The sequence below is a fragment of the Artemia franciscana genome, chromosome 13 (assembly GCF_032884065.1).
Source record: "Artemia franciscana chromosome 13, ASM3288406v1, whole genome shotgun sequence".
In the NCBI taxonomy this organism is placed as follows: Eukaryota; Metazoa; Arthropoda; class Branchiopoda; order Anostraca; family Artemiidae; genus Artemia; species Artemia franciscana.
In genome coordinates, this window is record NC_088875.1 from 7,547,474 (window position 1) to 7,568,807 (window position 21,334).

Sequence of the window (21,334 nt, forward strand, 5' to 3'; positions counted from 1 at the left end):
CAAGCTTGTAGCTTGTGATATCTTTATACAGACAGACACGCATGAAAATATCTGACGAATATATGACATAAGAAGGATTGAGAGCGAACTAGGAACCGAAGGAGCAGAAAATCTACTCGTTTGCCACGCAATGTTTGGTTTTATTATGACACATTATTATTATTTTATTATTAACCACAATGTTTATTTAACTTATTTTTAATAATATTTTATTTGAACCACATCTAGACTTTACGGCGTGGGGAAACCAATAGTCCAGGATATCACCGAAGCTGGAGAGAAAGCTTCGCCCCGCATATACAAAGGGAAAAGTAATGAGAAGACCCTGAAGGATGTCCGGGTGCGGTTATTTACTATGCGGGTTACAAGTTCAAATACTTTCATTCAGGCAGAGCGGCTTCTGCCAACTTTAGCTGCCGCAAAGTACCACTTCTACAGGTGCTATTTGCAAACAATGAAGTGGCAAGACATGTCCAATTCGCTTCAGCTCGAAGAGTGATGTTGGTGCCTCTCTTCGTCAGGGAAGATGTATCTTCCCAGTATGACAGATGGTTCACCAGCACCAGAAAATCTGCTGAAGATGGTACAGTGCTAGTGTACTAGCGGGTGTGGGTCTATCAGATGGAGCTGCCATCGGAACGGTTTACCGTGCAGCTTTGCTTGTGGCGAGTGTAAAGGGGCATTATGCGCTAAAGCTGCAGCAAGGTATGATGAAGACGATAACGATGACAAGTAGGAAGAAGAATTAGCTTTAGGTTGTGCTTTAAAATCAAAATGTTTTTGTGATTAATTTACCTGAGTTCTAAACGTTTCTTTTTGTAACTGATTAATGTGAAATTTTGATCTTGATCAAAGCAGTGGTTTTAAAGAAATAACACTCAGCAGCCCCTCATATTAAAGGCCCCTCAGAGGTGAAAATAAGGTAAATAGTAAAAAAAGTGCTTTTTGACCTCATCTTTGGCAATACACTACTTTATATTATATAAAACGACCCTTCAGCTACAGGAGTCCGTCAAATAATGATCTGCGCACTTTGCTTTATTTAATAGAAAACGACTATTTGAATTCCTAAATATTTATAAACACAAAATGGATTCCTCCCCCTCATTTTCCCCCTTCAAGGGCAAATTTGAGAAACTTGTGCATGGGGGATTCAGGTGGAGTTTTGTTTATGTAATTAAGCTGATTTTTCTGAACATTTTGGTGTAGAAATAAATTCTGTTGTAATTCCCCCGAGGTCAAACCGTATTTCCACTATGGGCGCTCCGAAAAGCTGAATTGAAGGCGCTCCGAAATTACAGGTTAAGTAATTTTACTCAACCTGGACGGTTGGCCGAAAAGGATGATCTTCGGCAATCTGTCATCCTTTATCGGCAGAACGTGCCCTAGCCATCTCAACCTTCCTCTCATTACAGCCCTAGAAAGCGGTATTGAACCACACTTTTCGTACAGCCTGTTGTTGGAAATGCGGTCAGTCAGCCGGGTACTCAGAACAATTGCTGGATTGTTCTGAGTACCCGGCTGAATGACCGTATTTCCAATAGTAAGCTATGCGAAAAGTGTGGTTCAATACCGCTTTCTAGGGCTATAATGACAGGAAGGTTGAGATGGTTAAGGCACGTTCTGCCGATAAAGGATGACAGATTGCCGAAGATCATCTTTTTCGGCCAACCGACCAGGGCTTAACGGAAAGCACGTTGTCCGTGACTGGGGTGGGAGGAAGTCATAAAGAATGAATTAAGGGAAATGGGAACTTCCTGAGATGGTGATAAGAGGAAAGCTTTGAATATATTGCGATGGAGGAGGAGCGTGCGTAGCTATGTTAGCCTCAGGTTGCTTGGTGCTGCAGTGAGTTGCCTGTAGTAGTAGTGAAACGTATTTTGATGCTAACAAGCGCATTGAAACTGTGGAAAAAAAAGTACTTTGAGTTGCATACAAAGAGAAGCGAGTCAAAATTAAATAATTGGAGGATGTTCAATTTACAGCTACATAATTTAAGTTGCGTATGCATATGCCGTGCTGGTACTAAGCAGGAAACCATTCTGTCACATCACATATAGAGTTCGTCTATCAATATGCCTTTCTTAGAACACAACTTCAGTTACCTAGTTACGTTTTCACTTGCGCGTTGAGATATATAGGCGCACGAGGATCTACTTATTTTGCAAATCCTCTGATTGAAATTACCAACATTTTCAAAAGCCTTTCCGTTTTTTTCTGTGTGTGGGAATGTAGAGCAAGACATGTATGATGGCAAATCATGGACGTACGATTTAAATCAGAGTAAACATACCTTCATAACTTTCGTCACCTCAATAGCCTAAGTTTTACCTTTAGATTTGATCTCAAATAGCTGGAAATGTCAAAAATGTACTTGCAGCTCAAGAAATGGATAATAGTACTTTGCCTTACTTGCTTGAACTTCAATATAGTATTTGGAAACCCTTTCAACAAGAGTTTGATGAATTTGACCTTACCTGAAAGAATTGGGTTCATGGGTTTAGTTATCCCAATGTTTATGAATTTTATTATGCTTTGTAAAAAAAATATAATTTCGTGATATCAATCGACCTGTCTTTGTTTTAGTTGCGCAAACCAACGCAAATAAAATGTATTAATTCTCGCATAAACCAACAACACCATGCTTTATATAAAAAACACGATGCTTTATAAAATCTATAGATATGAATTGAAAATTTATAAACTGAAAATAAAATATAGAAAATAAAATAAAATTTATAAAATAGAAAACCAAGAAATACAAATATAAATACAAAACTATTAGCAAATTAGAAGCACCGATTTATTTTTCCGCCATCTTAAAAGACCAGTAAAATTATTGGGTATCATAATAAACTACGACCCGTCCGTAAAGTCCTTCGTACTATGTTTTATAAGCGTATTTAACAAGTGACCTTTTTTCTTTTTTCTCATTTTCTATTTCTTTTGTGATTGTAAAAGTAGTATGATAGCTTCTATGATAAGCGAACACGAATAAAACAACAAGTAAACCAGCAAATAAAGTTTGGCTCTTAGAACTAAAGGACATTACTCGTACTCAGAAAAGCACGAAGGACCTAACACAGCTATTTTTCACATGGTATAATATAATTGGAATAAAAAAGACAGGGGCATGGCCACAAGAAAAGAATAAAAAAGAAAACATCATACAAAAATAATTTAAAGAATCAGTGAAACAATTGAACAGAATGGTTCAAACAAAAAAGAACAATGATCTAAGAACGAAAAATATGAAACAAATAATCAAAGAACAAAAAATATCAAACAAATAATCAAAAGAACAAAAAGGAACAATAAGAACTTAATCAGTAGTGTATACCTAAGTTATGCCGCGTGGGTCATGGTGGGCCATTCCAACAAGAGTAATCCACGACAGATTTTTTAATATTAATGAAACACCCATTCCTCGGCAATTTTTCCACGCTCAACTCTTCCCCCTCCTCCACTCCAAAAGCTAAATTCTTCAAATCTCTTAACTCTTGACATTTGCCCCGAAAATGTAATAAATTTCCCTCCCACTCTCCACACATCAGACAACTGTAAGGACCACTCTTCATAACAGACCTTTTAGCAGTAAGAAATCAGATAGAAAGCTGATTTTTTTTTCTCTTCAGTTTTCCCTTCTCTTTCATTTTTAGTTTAATTTACATTTGCATTCCTCCCTGCTTTTTTTCCAGGCCATGGAGCCTTTATGGGGGGACTAGTCTGGTCTCTTACTGCTTTATTATGAGGGATTATTTTATTTTACCTGTGGCCAGGGTAAATGTTTGTAAGGACACGGACATGGAATAACAAAGACTATTAAACGACACAGTCGACTCAGAAGTCAGAAGTCGGAAAATATGCTAAAAATAGACACACGGATCTGAATTTAAAATAGGTTTAAGTGCAGTAAGATTATATACAGTAGTACATTGAAAGTAGTACAAGACGTAGTACATTGTAGGGTTTTTCTTGAATTTATTCTTTGCGTTTCTTTTTATATTTGTCACGTTACTCAGGAACTTTCTGCTTGCTAAGCCTATAGAGAAAGAAGAGATTTAAAGTATAAACTTCAAACTCTCCAACTTTCGTCGTCGCGTCCCCCTCCCCAAACCAAGACAACTTGCAAACTGAAATACTTGCTTACTAACAAAATGACTAGAAAAAGTACTACAAGTTTATTTCCTGTACTAAGCTGAACAATTTCCTTTCCTTTATAGAATTATTTCATAAAATAGGTAGCAACATTAATATTTGATCATATTTTGGGACAGCTAAATTGTAATTATAACAAAATGTCTTTACCATTTGCCAGCTTTAAGGGACCTCCTCTAGGGCCCTTAGTTGTAGGGTACCTCCATAGGAGGCATGGACCAAGGGAGGACCTTTTCCCTGGGGGTCCACAATAGAACTTGGGCACCCTCGCCCGGGGCCATATATACAGATGGAGGATGAAGCAGGCCCCTCATGTACACTCAACAGGGCCCACTGGCGTGTCCACACGCCCCATGAGCTACAGAACTTCCCCCAGTATTGTTTAAATATGGTGATGCAGAACACCATCGTGGGAGGACCCTCTATAGGAGGACAACTGCGGCAGGCTCTAAGATACAGATCTATGGACAACGGCATTTGCCAAGGGCTGCCTTGACCTTTCCGGGTTACTTGTAAGACAGCAGATCTTGCCATCAACTCTATTGCCACTTGAGGAATGGTGCCTCTTGAGGGAAATATAGTAAACGACAAAGCATTCGTACGGGATTCCGATTAATGGATAATTCTTCTGGGCTTGGTCTGTTTTGATGGGCGTTTTTGGGCTGAAAAACCTCTTTCCTAGCTAATTTTCTACTCTGGGCGGCCTCACTGTAGTAGCATAATATTTGTAGCCATGAAGATATAATGAGTCGGAGGTAACAGGGTTGAGACTCTCTGTGCAGGAATTCGAATTTTCTTGATAGAAAAGCATCACCAAGTCCTGAAAACCGTGTTGGGACACAGATTGGCCCGGGATGCACAAAGCCTTTACTCATACTGGAGGTCTCAGGGACTTCTTGCTGTCCCGCTCTAAGCCGGCTTAAGCGCTTTGGTGTACTTATTAGGTGTACGATTCGAACTGTACTTATTAGCGAGTTTCAGAAACTCACATCACAAGGGTAGGAAGGTTAATAACAACCTAATAATAGATAACAATCTAGTTATAACCAATATGGTGTTTGGTCATAAAATGGCACCTAAGTTAACATGGTTTTCACATGATGGTAAGACAGCAAACCTTGTTGATTATGTTATAGTAAACCGAAAACTGGCAGGATGAATACAAGATACTAGGGTATATAGGAGTGCTGTTATTGGTGTTAAAGGTAAAAATCACCATGTAGTAATGTCTAGGGTTAACGTAAAGCTGAATTTCGGAATGGTAACTACCTCCCGGGAAGTTATGATGTTGGTAGATTCCAGGATGAGAATTTGAGAGGAAGTTTCCAGTAACAGTTGAATACTAAACTTGAAAGTTCAAAATTTGACAATGTGGAAGATGGTTGGAATAGTTTTTGAAAAACAATTTGTGAAGTTGTTGATGATGTCTTGAGGAAGAAAGTTAGGACTGTGACTAGGAATATTAGTGAAAAAGCTCTATGTTTAATAGAGAGGAGAAGGGGCTTGTGCAATAATTATCTGTGTGATAGATCATATGACAGCAATAGAAAGGTAAAGGAAGTGGGGTAAAGCATTAAAATGTGAGCTTAGCAGGCGTGAAGTGGAGGCCTTGGATAAAATTGCCGAGTATCTGGAAGATGCAGCTATGTTGCATAATAGCAAAATATTGTACTGGTACGCTAACAAATTGAGAGGGGGTAGTCAATCCGGACTTGTCCCAGTATAAGATAGGAATTGGGACACACATAGGGATAAGGAAAGAGTTAAAGAGAGATTGGTAGAACATTTTGAGATTTTCCTAAACCGTAGAATTGCTGGAAAAGATAAAGAGGAAAATGGAAAAATTGGTGGTACCTAAGATGTGAGGGAGGATTTATTTTTGAAGAAGAATTAACGACAGGTGCCGATAGTGTGGTAAAAGACTTTCTTAAATAAGGGGGCTCTGAGGTTAGAAATAAGTTTCTGAAGATTATGAATATGATTTTTGAAAAAGGGGAAGTACCTAACGATTTTAGGAAAACCTAAATTAAACCACTGTATAAGAAAGGTGATAAGAGTGAATTTCGTTATTATTGAGGCATAAGTCTGGTCTCTATAGGTAGCAAATTACATAGTAATATGATACTTTTTAGACTGAGAAATGCCGTAGATAAAGTTTTAAGAGAAGAACAGTGCGGTTTTGGAAAAGGTAGAGGATGTGTAGACCAAATTTTTACTCTTAGGTTAATAATTGGGAAGTGCGTGAGTTGTCAAACACCTTTGGTCCTCAATTTTATAGATTATGAGCAAGCGTTCGATTCTGTTGATAGAAGAGCTTTAGCCAAGGTCTTATCCTTGTATTTTATATTAAAGCTTAGGAAAGATAATGGGAGACCACAGAATCGAATGGGGAGGAAGAACTCTTTTAGATTTAGATTAGACTAATGATTTAAGCATCCTAGATGAAAGTTTGAGCAAAATTCAGGAACTTTTAGAGCTTTTGCGAATTCAGGGTGCTAGAATAAGGTTTTAAAATCAATATTGAGAAGACTAATTCACTAAGGCTAGGAACAATTGAAGATGGAAAGGTGACGTTGGATAATGAAAAGATTGATGAGGTGGGCAGTTTCACTTAAGTGTCTATATTTAAAAGTACTTCCATATCCTGTGATATGTTCTTGTCAATCAGTTCGTGGTAACGAACTGTAGTAAGGAGCGACCCGGCTCAATAGTAATCGAAACTCTGAAAACGGAATTTTGATACCAATAGTTACATCAAAAGAATTACATTTTAATTCTGATTTCAAATATATAAGTTTTGTCAAGTTTAGTCTTATCCATCAAAAGGTACGAGGCTAAAAAAATTGCTTTTTTTTAGAAAATAGGGGGAAACACCCCCTAAAAGTCATGGAAAATCACACCATCAGATTCAGCGTATTAAAGAACCCCTCTGCAGTAGTTTCAAGCTCATATCTACAAAAATGTGGAATTTTGTATTTTTGGCCAAAACATAGATCACGGATGCGTGTTTTTTTTTTGTTTCTTTGTTTTTTTCTTAGGAGCGATGCATATCGACCCATTGGTCTTAGAATGTCGCGAGTGGGCTTATTCTAACGAAAATTAAAAGTTTTAGTGCCCTTTTCAAGTGACCAAAAAATTGGAGGGCACCTAGGCCCCCTCCCACGCTCATTTTTCCCAAAGACACCGGATCGAAATTCTGGTGGTGGGATCTTATGTGGGGATCTATATGTAGGGGGGGATCTTTCCATGGAGGAATCTCTCATGGGAGAAGAGAATTTCCATGAAGGAAGAGCAGGATTTTCTAGCATTATTTAAAAAAAAACAATGAAAAAATAAATACGAAAAAGTTTTTTTCAACTGAAAGTAAGGAGCAGCATTAAAAAATAAAACGAACAGAAATTATAACACATATAGGGTACACCTCCTCCTAATACCTCGCTCTTTAAGTTAAAATATTTTTAGTAATTTCAACTATTTATTCTACGGCCTTTGTGATTCAGGTGGTTATTCTTAAGGAATTAGGACAAAGTTTAAGCTTTTGTGTAAAGAGGGATATATTGACGAGGGGCGAACCCTCTCATATACGTAATAAAAACATACGAATATAGAAGTTCTGTTAATATTTTTTTTTCTGTTTCAAAAAGTAGTGTTGAGAGAAAGAGTCAAACTTTAGCGTAAAGAGTGGGGCGTTGAGGAGGAACCCCTATATAGCTTATTGGCAAATAGTTTTGAAAAGCTTTCGCATGGTTGGTCTCCCCTCCTGGTAAGGCAAAAAATATTTTCCTTCAATGAGCTTCAAACTACGTGGGATTGTCCAAGGGTGATAGACTGTCACAGTGGAGTAAAATCAAACATTTTAAAGCAACCCTGAAAACTTTTGCTGGCAAGTCTTTTCCGAATTGGTCAGGCTAGTCTTGGCCTAGTTGGATTTTTAAGGAGACCAAGGCTAAGGGTTCTCCACCAAGTAAATCTGCAACAAAGAAAATCAATAAAAAAAAAAAAGATGCCAATGGGTCCCCAAACAAACAAGTAAGATAATAAACTGATCTGACTCCGCAATTCAGATAACTATAGGGGTAAATTATATAGGGGTAAGAGTGCCCCACAAATTGGCCTGAAGGCTTAGTGTAAAATTAGCATCAACAGGCCCATTTTCAGCATTTCAGACCTAGCGTCCTTGGATTTTTTGTTCTTGTAAGTTTCGTGGATTTTTGCAACATCAACATTACCAAACCTAACTCGAAGAAAGTACTACAAAATTTGGTCTAATAATTCTGACTTTATTAAATTCCTTTGAATGGCTTTAAATACACTATTTGTGTCGCTATCACACCACAATATTTTGGAATTTTGAAAGTTTTATAAATAGTTAAAAGACTCCCATTCTATTGATCTTTTATTTGAAATTTTTGTATTTTTTGGTTTTAGCATCTGTTTTCTTTAGACTTCTCCCCTCTCATATTGAATTTTTTTCAGGTGTGACTCCGGGACCAAAGAAAAAACTCCTTCTCCTAATTCCAAGATCAGTCCAGAGTCATATTTCATCCCGTTAACTAAGACACTGGAATCTCCACAGGTAAATCTTTTCAAGCACATTTGAATATGTCCCGTTGTGGCTATTCTAATTAATTTTATTTTATCATTTTTTTTCACAGCAAAGATGGCTGGGTTGCCTGAATTTTCTGATTTTGCTGTCCCAAAGTCTTTATGACAATCCATATAAAAATTCATTTTTCTTAGTAGATTTTCTGCGAGTCCTTATATAGATAGAACCTTTCACCGCGCTGGAAGTCCTGGAATTTGATTCCAATGACGAGTTTATTTGAAAACCTCTCCGTAACAAGACAAACATGAATAAGAAGAAAAGATTGTGCGAAAGCGTCTGGATAACAATTCAAAGAAGAAGAAGATGGAGAAGAAGAGATATGCAGAAGTATCTTCAAAACATTTTCCCGAGCAAAACCGAATAATACATATTGCCTCAGAAGCCATCGACATACTGGCGTGTGCTATGTCATTCTTTGCTAAACATATATGCTACCTGTAAAGGATAAACCGTTTGTCCAATGAAACTAATGGCTGTAGAGTATCACATAGTTTCACAGCATTTAATAGAGTTTAGGCCAATGAATTCTCTAATGGGGAGGGCTGTAGATGTAGATGTAGATGGGCTCTAATGGGGATGGCTGTAGAGTATCACATAGTTTCACAGCATTTAATAGAGTTTAGGCCAATGAATTCTCTAATGGGGAGGGGTACCTAGTCCTCAAAAAAAGGTTTTTCAAGTCCATATTTTCAAGCTTTCTATTATAAATATTCGAGATGGATTTAATGAATATTCATATATTGATAAATTTAGGATGAACCGTGGAGTATGAGTCCTTTGGGGGTGAAACGTTCCCTTTTACTGCGGGGACAATGCTTTATTTTGGGAAATTGCGAAGAGCAAATAGACTATATGACCTCTTTCTATCGAAATGTTGCCCTGTAGAAGTTGAATTTTTGTTTCAACTTCTTTTTGTTCAACTCGAGTGGGGTTTGAGGAGGCGATAGCCCTCCTCAGATATAGAGTAACTCTTGTTATGGTATTAAAAATGAACAGAAATCAAATTTTAGATTTCTGAAAAAACAAGTTTTTTCATTTAAAGTAAAGAATGCTGTTAAATTTGAAACGAACAGAAACTATTCCGTATATGAAGGGTGAGGTAGAGTGGCCTGTCCCCGCTTGAACTCCGCACTCTAGAATGTGATAAAATTTATTTTTCACAAAGCTTCAAAAATGGGTTAATTTATTAATGCGCTTTAACAAATAAAATTTACAATTCGACTGTTTAAAAGGTGATTGGTAAACAAAACACATGCATTTACCCTTTTACCAGGTTCGCTGTATTCAGATAACTTCGAAGACCACACTGCCTTTCCATGACGAAAGTAAAACAGTTCAAAATAGGGATGATACCTTTTTATTGACAGTGAATAGACATAAAATTATTTAACTGGATATTTCGAACACATATACAGTGTTCATCATCAGCAGTAAACCTCAGAGTTTTACTCATCATTAGAGTTTTACTGCTGATGATGAACACTGTATATGTGTTCGAAATATCCAGTTAAATAATTTTATATCTATTCACTGTCAATAAAAAGGTATCATCCCTATTTTGAACTGTTTTACTTTCGCTGTATTCGTAAACGCTTTTAAATAAGAGGTATGAAACTTGCATAAAAAGCGGGAGTCAAGAAGGGGGAGTCAGTTATTGGGAATAATTTCTGTCTGCTTTAAGTTTTAATGTAGCTCATTATTTTTATTAAAAAAGAAACTTGTTTCTTCTACTTATTTTAAGAAAAAGTAATGAAAAAATACCTTAGTCGTAATGGAAAAGTTTATTGGTAGGAAAGCGAATAAAAGCAAGTGCTTAAAACCGAACTACTCCGGAAAATATAAGAAAGATTAAGGATTAAATAGCTTAAACTGAATGGAGCAGCTATGGAAGAAAAGGGAATAAACGAAAGTGCCAAAGCCGAATGATAGCATAGTGGAAGAAAAGCGAGTAAAATGAGTACAGAAAACCAAATTACTATGGAATCAGGAACCAAGGATCAAATAGCTTGATCTTAAGCAGATACAGTCGATTCTCAGTGGCTCGAATCTCGATTACTCGAAATCCTCGATATCTCGAATTATTTTTAATCCCCCTGGAAAAAACTGTCTTAAGTCTTTTTTACTTCTCTCTGATTTACCCTTATATATGTTACTGTTCGTCTGTGTGGATGTCCACATTTACCTCGGTACTTGCTCCTATTCACCATCTTCATGAGAAAGCGGCAAGAATTCTCCAGTCGGCTGCATACACTCCTCTTGACCTCCTCAAGATTAAAGATATTTATGTTTTATCTCTATCTTCGTTGGCATATCAATACTACCAGGAAGATCTCCCATGTTGTTTTTCGGGACTGCTCAAACTAGTAGGGGAAGTAAATTTGTATATGGATCGTGACCGGGAGGATGTGATGATTCCAGCTAATCCCTCGGTTCGTTCAGACTTCGGCCTGGCTCTGACTCTGGGGTGTGCTAGGAACTTGGTTCCTCCTGAGATCTGGTAGTCACGGACACTTGGCTCCTTTAAGAGACAGATGAAAAGTTTCTTATTAAAGGCTTCTTATTAAATGTTTCTTATGGTTTATTTTTTTTATTTTTTTGGTTGTTGTTTTGTTGGTGTTGTATCCTCAATGATGCAGATAATTTTATTTTGTATTTTATTGTCGGGTGATGTGAGGGTCGCTGTTTTTTGGGGACTGCCGGTGAGTTGATTTCTTTTCCTTATATATTTATATTTAGATGTTGGTTAGTATGTTTATGACACGTTTTATGATTCTTTGTTTATTGTATGCCGTTTCCCAAATTACGGGCCATTGAGTCCTTTGGGATATTGTTTTTGTTGTTGTTATTTTATGAAAATAAATAGAACTTGAAGTCGAAGAAAAGAAAACATGCATAACTTGAAATAATTTTGCGGATTTAAAATTGAATTTCGATTTTTTTTTCTTTGTTTTTTATTCTTTCTTTTTTTTTATGCACGCAAAATTTAGTCACACTTTTTGAAATCTTATTGGCTCTTATATTTGTAATTTAAAAACCATTGCAAAATTAAATATTGCTTTTAATATTTTGTGAATTTGGACAGTCGAGCCTGTTACGTTCTTTAAAGAGGAGGCACAACAACCGAACAAAGAATTTTTCGCATCACCTATCCTCTTATCGAACTAATAAGCGGATAATATACCTCTGTAAATTGAAGTGACTTGTATAACTCGAAATTCAGTTTATAAGTTGTCATTTAATTTTCACTCTACCTCCACAACTCAAAGTTTATCTCTGTTTCCTGAAGTTTTTCGATAGACCTTTGTTTGTTGAAACCCTAGTGTGTAGGTTGCTACGTGTAAAAAAGAAAAGAAAAAAGAATACGGCATTGGACTTTACAGTCCCTACCAGCGGTGCTGATCTCCGTTTCTTGGCTGAAGGGCCAAGAAGCTGTTCTTGGCCCTTCAGCCAGGAAGTGCAATGGGGGGGGGGCAACTATCAAATGCTTTCGCAGACCCTTCCTGTTTACCTTCTCCGGATAACTCTGGGTACCCATTTAGAGCTCGGTCGACTCTGGTTGAGCTTACAGAGTCACGCCACTAACCCCCTTCCCAATTTTGTTTAACCTATTTTTGTATCAAATTCTGTTATTATTCACTTGTCTATTTCCTAGGAAACTAAATTTATTATTGGCATTTAAATGTCAAGTCTTGACATTTGAAAGTGAAGTCTTGATATGGTGAATTACAATGCACTAATAAAGTTATTCTTAACTTTGTAATGACTGTAGGGAGTAAATTTAGCGATTTTGTACCTCAGTAACTCGAATTTTCATTTGGCTTACTGTTATTATTCATTACCTTGGAAGTATGTATAATCACTCTGGAAGTATGACAAGGATTAAGCTGCAATTGCCACCTTGATCCTCCACAATAGGTTCTTCTTCTTTGTTTAACAGCCATAGCCCTAAACGGGCTCCTTTCTGCTTTCAACAAACTTATCTCCAAATACCTCAACTGCTAATTCCTCTTTTTCTCTATACAGATTTTTTCTCCATAGAAATTCTTTTTCAAAGACCTAAAAGAAATCATAACAGAATAAAAATTTTATTGGCTTTTGAGAAGGGTAAGTTCTCGGGCTGCATGTTCCCAGCAATTTAAAGCCTACAGGCTTGCTGGTACCAATGCGGCACTTCCTGCGAAACAGCTGAAGTATCAGTAACATTTGGTTAAAAAGTACGCCTTGAGATTTGAGTATGATACCCAAATATTCAAATGATCTTCCACCGTTTGAACGCTTTTTGCTTAATACTGTTAAAAAGATAAAGAAAATTGTCTTAAGCGAGTGCTAGATGCAGTGAACGGGCATGATACCCAAGTAGTTGGTGAACAGGTATGATACACAAATATTTGGGTATTTATATTTTATATTTAGGTATGATACCCAAATATTCAAATATTGAATTGTTATAATCCCTTGTTGTTAAAATATACATAAGTCATGGCTAATTGTAGAAAAGGCCAAGACAGATAGTCCAATTGAGCAAGAGGTAAATCTGGCATTAATCCCCCCCCCTTATTAAGATTGTATAAAATGATGTTTAGTTCATTTGTTAATAGATATGGATATCCTTAGCTCTAGAAATTTCCTTTGCTCTCAATATTCCCACATCCCTGCGTTCGTTAAAAAAAAAAAAAAAAAAAAAAAAAAAAAAAAAAAAAAAAAAAAAAAAAAAAAAAAAAAAAAAAAAAAAAAAAAAAAAAAACAGAGAAAAAAAGATAAGAGACCTCAAACTAGGTTCGGACAATATTAAAATGCCTTTAAATCTCCGTCAAAACTGAAAATGAAGGACCATTGGACAGGGAGGGATGGAGAAGTGGTAGTAGCCAGTTTGTTGGACTTAGATGACTTACCAGTACAGTAAATCCAAAGAAGCCGTTGTAAAATTCGTATGAGAAATATTAAAAAGTTGTGTGAAATTTTAGTGTATTTGGTTAATATACACTTTTTTTTTATTCAATTACTTTACATAGTGGCTCAAATTTGAATGTCTATGAAACTAAACCATTAAGTCAGGAAAACAAGTTAAAAATTTAAACAGACTCGAAGCTCGAGATCTATGTGGAATATAGAAATACTCAAGTACTCGGGTATTTATATTTTATATTTGGATATGATACCCAAATATTCAAATGAGTTTCTGCCGTTTTCATGCTTTTTGCTTAATACTGTTAAAAAGATAAAGAAAATTGTCTTAAACAAGTACTAGGTACAGTGAACAGGTATGATACCCAGATACTTGGGTATTTATATTTTATATTTAGGTATGATACCCAAATATTCAAATGAGTTTCTGCCGTTTGGTTACTGTATGCTTAATACCATTAAAAAGATAAAGAAAATTTTCTTAAACGGGTACTAGAAATAGTGAACGAAAAATAAAAATTTGACCAAAACACTCGAAATTTATTCTTTTATAGTCTTGCAATTAGCCATATTCTAGTTCAACTTTAAATGGAATGTTATACGCATAAAACACCCTAAACATTCTTTAAATTGCTAGTTAGAAACGAAGCCATAACATACTTTTTATTTTTAAAATTTCTCATTTAAAATATAATTTGTTTATTTTGTAGTTTATCGTTATCGAATTAAAGTAAAGAATGTACCTAATATAATAGTAAATTAGTTCAAAAACAAGATTCACAACTTCATTCAACGTGTAAATTATGAAATAATGTTACAAAAAATTATAAAAAAATGGAATTAAAATGACTTACTGAATTGAGTTACTCAATTGGATTGAACTTGGGCTTAAAAAAAATATATTCTTTGAAGTTGTTTTTACTATAAAAAATACTAATCACTTAAATTTACTCTTTTTTTAGACTAATTTCCGAACATTGGCATTCCCTACTTTAGAAGAAGAAGCAGAAGATCAACTTTCTTCTGACGGAAGTCAAAGAGGATCTAACCAATCAATTCGAAAATCTTATTTACGTTCATCTTTGAGATCATCAAGTCATTCATTGACCAGTTCAGCACGCTCCAAAGGCTTTCTTCCACAGAAATCAATCCAGTTAAGTCTTAGTGGGACTAATAGCGATCAAGAGGTCTCGGATATCATAGAGAGAGGATGTATGATCGCGAGAAGTACCTCTCCGTCTGCTTCCCCCTTGGGAATAAGGAGTAGAAGTAGAGGTGGATCAGGTCGTAATACCCCTATATCAATATCACCGTCATCACCCAGCACCCCGACTTCTCCATCACAGTCTCCCACTCAAGGGAAGCCTAGGGTTACTACTCGAACCCTCCATTCCGTAAGAAGCTCACCTCAGCTTGTATTAAATGAAATTTATGAAGAGGAAAATGAATCTGATCACGAAAATCTAAGTGAGAATGTATTTTATAGAACTGTAATTCCAAATGTTAGACAAAGAAAACTTCGAATTCACGCAAGATCAAATCCGGTCGCTTTATCACAAAGTTTAGCAAGGAGGTATGAACATCGAAAGAAATTGAACAAAGCAAGAATTCCGAGCTGTAGCAGTTCTGAAACATCAGATGATGAAGACAGAAAGAAAAAAGCGGAGGATATACCTTATTTCATTCGCCGACGTGATTCACGTGACGATTCAAGTGATAATGGATCAGATAGTGGGCGGCCACTAAACCTACATATTGCTGCTTTTGACATTGTAAAACCTAATGTAAGGGAGGAAATAGCCTCTCAAAATCAAAATAATTCCAATAAAAATATAGGTGCTTCTCAATCAACTACAAGATCTGAAGAAACTCGCGTTTCATCTAGCCATTCTCTGAATTCTCTTACTGATCTGGACGATACTACCCCACGTATTTTTATTCGCCAGTGTTCAAATAATGAGGAGGATAATCATCGTGTTCTTTTGCGTCGGCGCAGTTCAGCTAAATCCTCAACAGTGGGAGATGTGAAATCTTTGTGCAGTAAATCAACTGATTGTCTTTTGAATGAAACTAAAGAAGTGGAAGGAAAAACAAGGGATAGTACTCAAAGTGAGTCAATGTTATCTGCTCTTAGAAATAGACTTCATAAGGCAAAGAGCTTGGGTACATTAGTTAAGGGTATGAATCATTGTCAACAAGAGATTTGGAAACGTTTCAGTGGCGTGAGTTTAAGTGTTAAAAAATCTAGTTTTTGATTTTGTTAAATGTACCTGTCTGTGTGTTTTTTTTTTTTTTTTTTTTTTTTTTTTTTTTTTTTTTTTTTTTTTTTGCGTGCCGAATGCTTTACAGTTAGTTCAAAGTGAGCTTGTCATATTTGAGTTAATAGTAGTAATATTTAATTCTAAATTATTTTGTTGTAATTAAAGCTATATATTTTATTTTTCTGTGACAGAAGCTAGTATTAAACAGTAAAATTAGCAATTTCAAAGTTTGTATCATTTGTCTTTAGATTAATTCTTATAATCAAAGCTAGCTTATATAATTTTCTTGTAACAAAGACGAGTATATACTAAATACTACAACGAAGTAAATCAATAAAATTCAGAAGCTCATAGCGAGCTTGTCATCATTTACATTGATTGTTTTATTCAACTTCAAATAAGTTGCTGTAGTTAGGGCTAGTTTATTTAATTTTTCCTGTCGCAAAAACGTATATTAATATTTTTAATATTAATATTAACTAATATCATATATATTTATAATAATTATGAATATTTATAATAATTATAATATTAATGATATTAAAGTATATTAATATTAAAACTATGATTCGTAAGTTCAAATTGAGCTTGCCATAATTTTAATTGTAGTGGTAATCCATTTATTTTGAAGTGGGAGCTATTATATTTACAAAAGATCGCTAATCTGTCAAAATCGCGTTTCTTCTACCTCAAATTTTATGAGGTTTCTCCAAATATCTCTGAACGAAAATTGGTTCTTCGAAATCTTCCCGAAACTGTGATGTTCGTTAATGCACAAATGTTAACACAAAGTACTAATCCTTCAGTTTCGCAAATGTTAATTTCCGGAAAATTTTTCGAGAACCCATTTTCCTGTTCAGAAAATTCGGGGATAGTGGAAAAAACTGATTAAAATACTCACAGGAATAAAAACCTAATACATACCATATCCTTGAATTGTTCCTGTATGTGAGCAGAAATGAAAAAGAATTTGCATTTCAAAGTTTCTTTTAAATTTGCGTCTAAATTTATAGACTAAAGCATATCTCTTGCAGGGGTGTCGATTAGGAGAAGGGGGTGATAGGGGACCTCCTTGATCACCCCGACCTGTATTTTGAACTATACTTTGTTAAGCATATCTCTTGCAGGGGTGTCGATTAGGAGAAGGGGGTGATAGGGGACCTCCTTGATCACCCCGACCTGTATTTTGAACTATACTTTGTTAAATATTTTTCTTTAATTTTTATTTTTATTTTGGTATTTTCATTGAAAACAAAAAGACGAAAAGAAGAATAAAATTAGGAAAAAATGAAGAGTTTCCCCCCTTCCCTCTAGATTTTGAAAAATATATTTTTTCTTATAATTTTTATCCGATTATACGAAGGAAATGGCATTGGAGAAACGTGTCCTTGTGCAAACGGGCAATATCCATTTTAAACTCCAAATGAAAAGGCATATTTAACTTTAAAGTTGTTATTATTTTCTCACTAGTAATTTGTAGATCATTCCATGGGGTGTATGTGCAAATGACGTTTTTAGAGTAACATATTCATTGACTACTTCTGATCCCTTATACGGCTATGTGCTGTAATTTATGTAGTGTGTACTTAAACATTGCCATGTTACTTAGCTGTGCGCCTTGACTTCTTCAGATGTATTCGATTTTTTTTTTTTTTTTTTTTTTTTTTTTTTTATAGAAGAATTATTTTTGCTTTTCAAAGCATCAAATACGCCCAATGGTCTTAGTTGTTACGATATACTGACCGGGATCTATTTCCAACTTTTAATTGTTGATTCCAAATCTGGAAAGAAAAAATGAATAAAAAAAGAAAAGAAGTAATTTAAAATAAAAAAAATATAGTGAGAAGTTGCAAACTCCACGCTGCCTTTTCACTGCTACAAAACGGTATAAACGAGATTTATCTGTTATAACGCTCGCATTTGTAAATATGTTTTATTTAGTTTTGTCGATGCCTTTTATTGTGTTTTAATTTTTCGACTGTTAGTTACTTATTTATTCTTTTTCATCGCTGATGACACATATTTAAATAAGCTTCTGAACAGGAAATATGCTTAAAGACCCACTGAAGCTGTTTTGGGTCTTGTCAGTAACATTCTATTTGGTGCATCTTTTAGCTACATAATATGAAAAAAACTTCGTTTTCTTAAAGAGTTAAAGAGGCTGCGTCCCAAAGTCGAACCTTAAAACGTACAGGAATTAGAAAAGGCAGTTGGGGGGCTGCCGCCCCCCAAACCCCCCGCTTTTAAAGACTCTTTTGGACAGGTTTTTTTTGTGGGGGGACTTCATTGTTACTAATTACTAGTTTCGGCGCAATGGTTCTCCTGTCCTCTTGTGTTTAACATTTTTCGAAGTTATTCCATTATTCATTCATTTCAATTATTTTTTAATTAAAAGAGGGCCTTTCCGAAGCCAAGAGCGGGGGGTTAGCAAAAAAACAAAAAACCTGTACAAAAGAGTCTTTAAAAGCGGGGGGTTTGGGGGGCGGCAGCCCCCCAACTGCCTTTTCTAATTCCTGTACGTTTTAAGGTTCGACTTTGGGATGCAGCCTCTTTAACTCTTTAAGAAAACGAAGTTTTTTTCATATTATTTCTGTACGTTTTTCTACAATCCATGGTGGATGTAATTTAATAATTCCTGTACTCCTCGTACAGGAATTAGGAGAGGAACCCCCCCCCCCCCGCTTTTAAATCATTGTATAAAATAGAAAAAAAATAGATAGAATGACCGAAATGTTTCTTTTGCTCATAAGAAGCTAATATTCTGTTATCTCTCAAATGATAAGCTGTCCAGGTGTTATCAAAATTTTTTTGATGTTGGGAAAAAAAACCGCCCGTAAGGGACTTGAACCCTTGACCCGAGGATTAAAAGTCTCACGCTCTACCAACTGAGCTAATAACTTGCATGTGTGTAAATATAACTTCTCAATAGCTTTTAAAAATTTCAAATTAACATGGGCTCTTATGGAGAGAAATCCGTTAATTAAATAGCTAATGGGTGGTTTCTGGAAAACAGGGAAGGAGTTATCGGATCAAGCTGAAATTTCGCGGATAAGCTCCTGGGCCGTAGGGGACCTTAACTTGTGAATTTCAGCCCGATCGGACAACGTTAAAAGGGGTGGGGGGGTTGGAGGTTCGAAACTTTCGGGGGGTTAAGATTTTCCTACGAAACTTTCATGGGCACTTACTCGGAGAATTCCGCATCGAATGAGTCTTCGTACACCCAGATCCGATGTCGGATGTGACATGTAGGCGTCTAGGAAAAAAAAGTAAATGAATTTTAAGTGGCTATGCGTGGTTTCTGGAAAACAGGGAAGGAGTTATCGGATCAAGCTGAAATTTCGCGGATAAGCTCCTGGGCCCTAGGGGACCTTAACTTGTGAATTTCAGCCCGATCGGACAACGTTAAAGGGGGGCTTGGGTTGACAGGTCGAAACTTTCGGCCAGATTTTCCCCATGAAGAAAAAGTTGGAGGGGGATGAAATTTTGCAGGTTTCTTAGTTGGAGCTCTGGCTACGAAATGCATCCCTCCCCATCCGTCTGCGACCACTGGAACCGAAGATCGCTTAACATTGTCGTGTGTCGCCTCTTTATAGAGGCACGAGTGTGCCTCCTTGATATCTGTAAAAAAAATTCGGTAAATCAAAAATAACTAAGGTATGAAATTTTTCGGTGATCTTAATTGGCCACATTCTCTCATATAATAAGACATTATTAAAGCAGCGGAAATGCGCATGTTTTCTAACTATAAACATTCTGATGTGGCTAAATATAATATTAAAAACTTAATAAACAAGCTTGAATTATGATTCTGAGGTCTCGATATACTTTTTTTCTCCAATAGTTTACGCCAGTAGTTCCAAAGTACCGAAGTTAATACATATAGTCGTGCTTAGTACTATAGTAGAACCTGATGAGTCGCTATTGCTCCATTGAAAATGTTCGGTTTCCAAGGCATTTTTGAGCAAAAACTTCAATATGTGTCGGAAAACAGCTTGCTTCAACTATAGCTTCTCGAAGATAGTGATGAAAACCTTGTTGGTACTTCTAATTTCAGTCACTGTCCAGCTACTGTCTGTCCCGTCTTGTGGTTGACCATGATGCAGGATATATTGTAGGATACGCTAATGAGATCGGATGGACTGAAATCATAATGGCCACCAAAATCCTCCAGTATAACTGAAGTGGTTGACCATGAGGCAGGATATATTGTAGGATACGCTAATGAGATCGGATGGACTGAAATCATAATGGCCACCATAATTCTCCAGTATAACTGAAGTGCTGACCGTGGTGTGACAAAAAATCCCTTGAGGAGCAATCTGAGGTGGGAGAAAGACGTTCTCTTGTTACTACCGATTCTGAAGATGAAGATCGCTGCCAACTGGTGAGTGACTTTCCCCTCCAGTTTGCCTGCTCAGGTCGGTCTGAAGCTTGCGGATGGGGCTCATTGGATAGGGGGGGAGGCAATGGTGGACACCTTGACACAACCAGGGATAGATGTCCTACAAAGGGAATAAAAGATGGGAAGTCATGTCTCAAATTACCACGCCCGAAAAGGTGCCAATAGCCCTGCGATAGTGCTATTGCAATAGGCAATAGGGCTTTGTAGCCTGAGCCTCGACTCAGTTCAATGAGTTTTGTCTGTTCACAATAATAACAATAATAATTCGTACTATACTGAGATCCAAAAAGCTTTCGGCGATTTTTGGGGACATGCTTACTAGGATCATAAATAAATAAAATGTCAATTAAGACTTGTTCTCATATACCAGTTATTTTATTTAATTTCTAATTCGTCAACGCCGGGATTGACGGCAAGTATGTAATATATTCATACGTAGCCAAAATGCTTAATAAGAAAAATATGCAAACTGACAATACAGATTGTAAGCTTTTAGTTTGAACATAAATGATTTGACATTTTGGATTATACTGTTTGCAATTCATCGTGAAACCAATGAGTTTTATCTCCCTCGCGAAGTTCAAATCTCCTTTGCATCCTATTTTTTCAATTTTTTTTCATCCTGTCTCCTTCTAAAAGATGCGATTTCGTGACGAGCCTTTAGCAGGAACGTCCACCGAAAGCACAAGATGCTTTTGCCATTCGAATCAATGTCATGATGTCATTGTCATTTGTCAGTCGAATTTGAGATCTTTCCTTTTACCAAGCCAAAGTTGAGGTATTATTTATAATTTTACTTTGAGTGTGATCTAAACTTGGTTTAAAAAAAAAAAAAAAACTTTTCCCTTTTCCATCGATTTGTAGACAATTTTGACGCATTTTTCAATTAAAAAAAAAAAATATAAAGCAAATTTAAAATTTAATCCGGTAAATGGATAAAGCTGAATCATAGCTATCGAGTCTCAGTAAAATATTTTACTTCCTTTGAAAATTAAAACCATT

At 36.0% G+C, this 21,334-nt stretch overlaps 1 protein-coding gene across 4 annotated transcripts in view; it reads left to right on the plus strand.

The window, feature by feature from the left end:
• Positions 1-18,146, plus strand: part of LOC136034470 (SNF-related serine/threonine-protein kinase-like) — a 94,779-nt gene extending 76,633 nt beyond the window's left edge. For 3 of the 4 annotated variants that reach the window (XM_065715664.1, XM_065715665.1, XM_065715666.1), the window contains 2 exons: positions 8,635-8,734; positions 14,632-18,142. In XM_065715664.1, the coding sequence (XP_065571736.1) occupies positions 8,635-8,734; positions 14,632-15,924 (1,393 nt within the window). In that variant the 3' untranslated portion in view covers positions 15,925-18,142. Of the gene's footprint in view, positions 1-8,634; positions 8,735-14,631 lie in introns of all 4 variants that reach the window. The other variant, XM_065715667.1, reaches the window with a different exon arrangement.
• Positions 18,147-21,334: the final 3,188 nt, after the last annotated feature.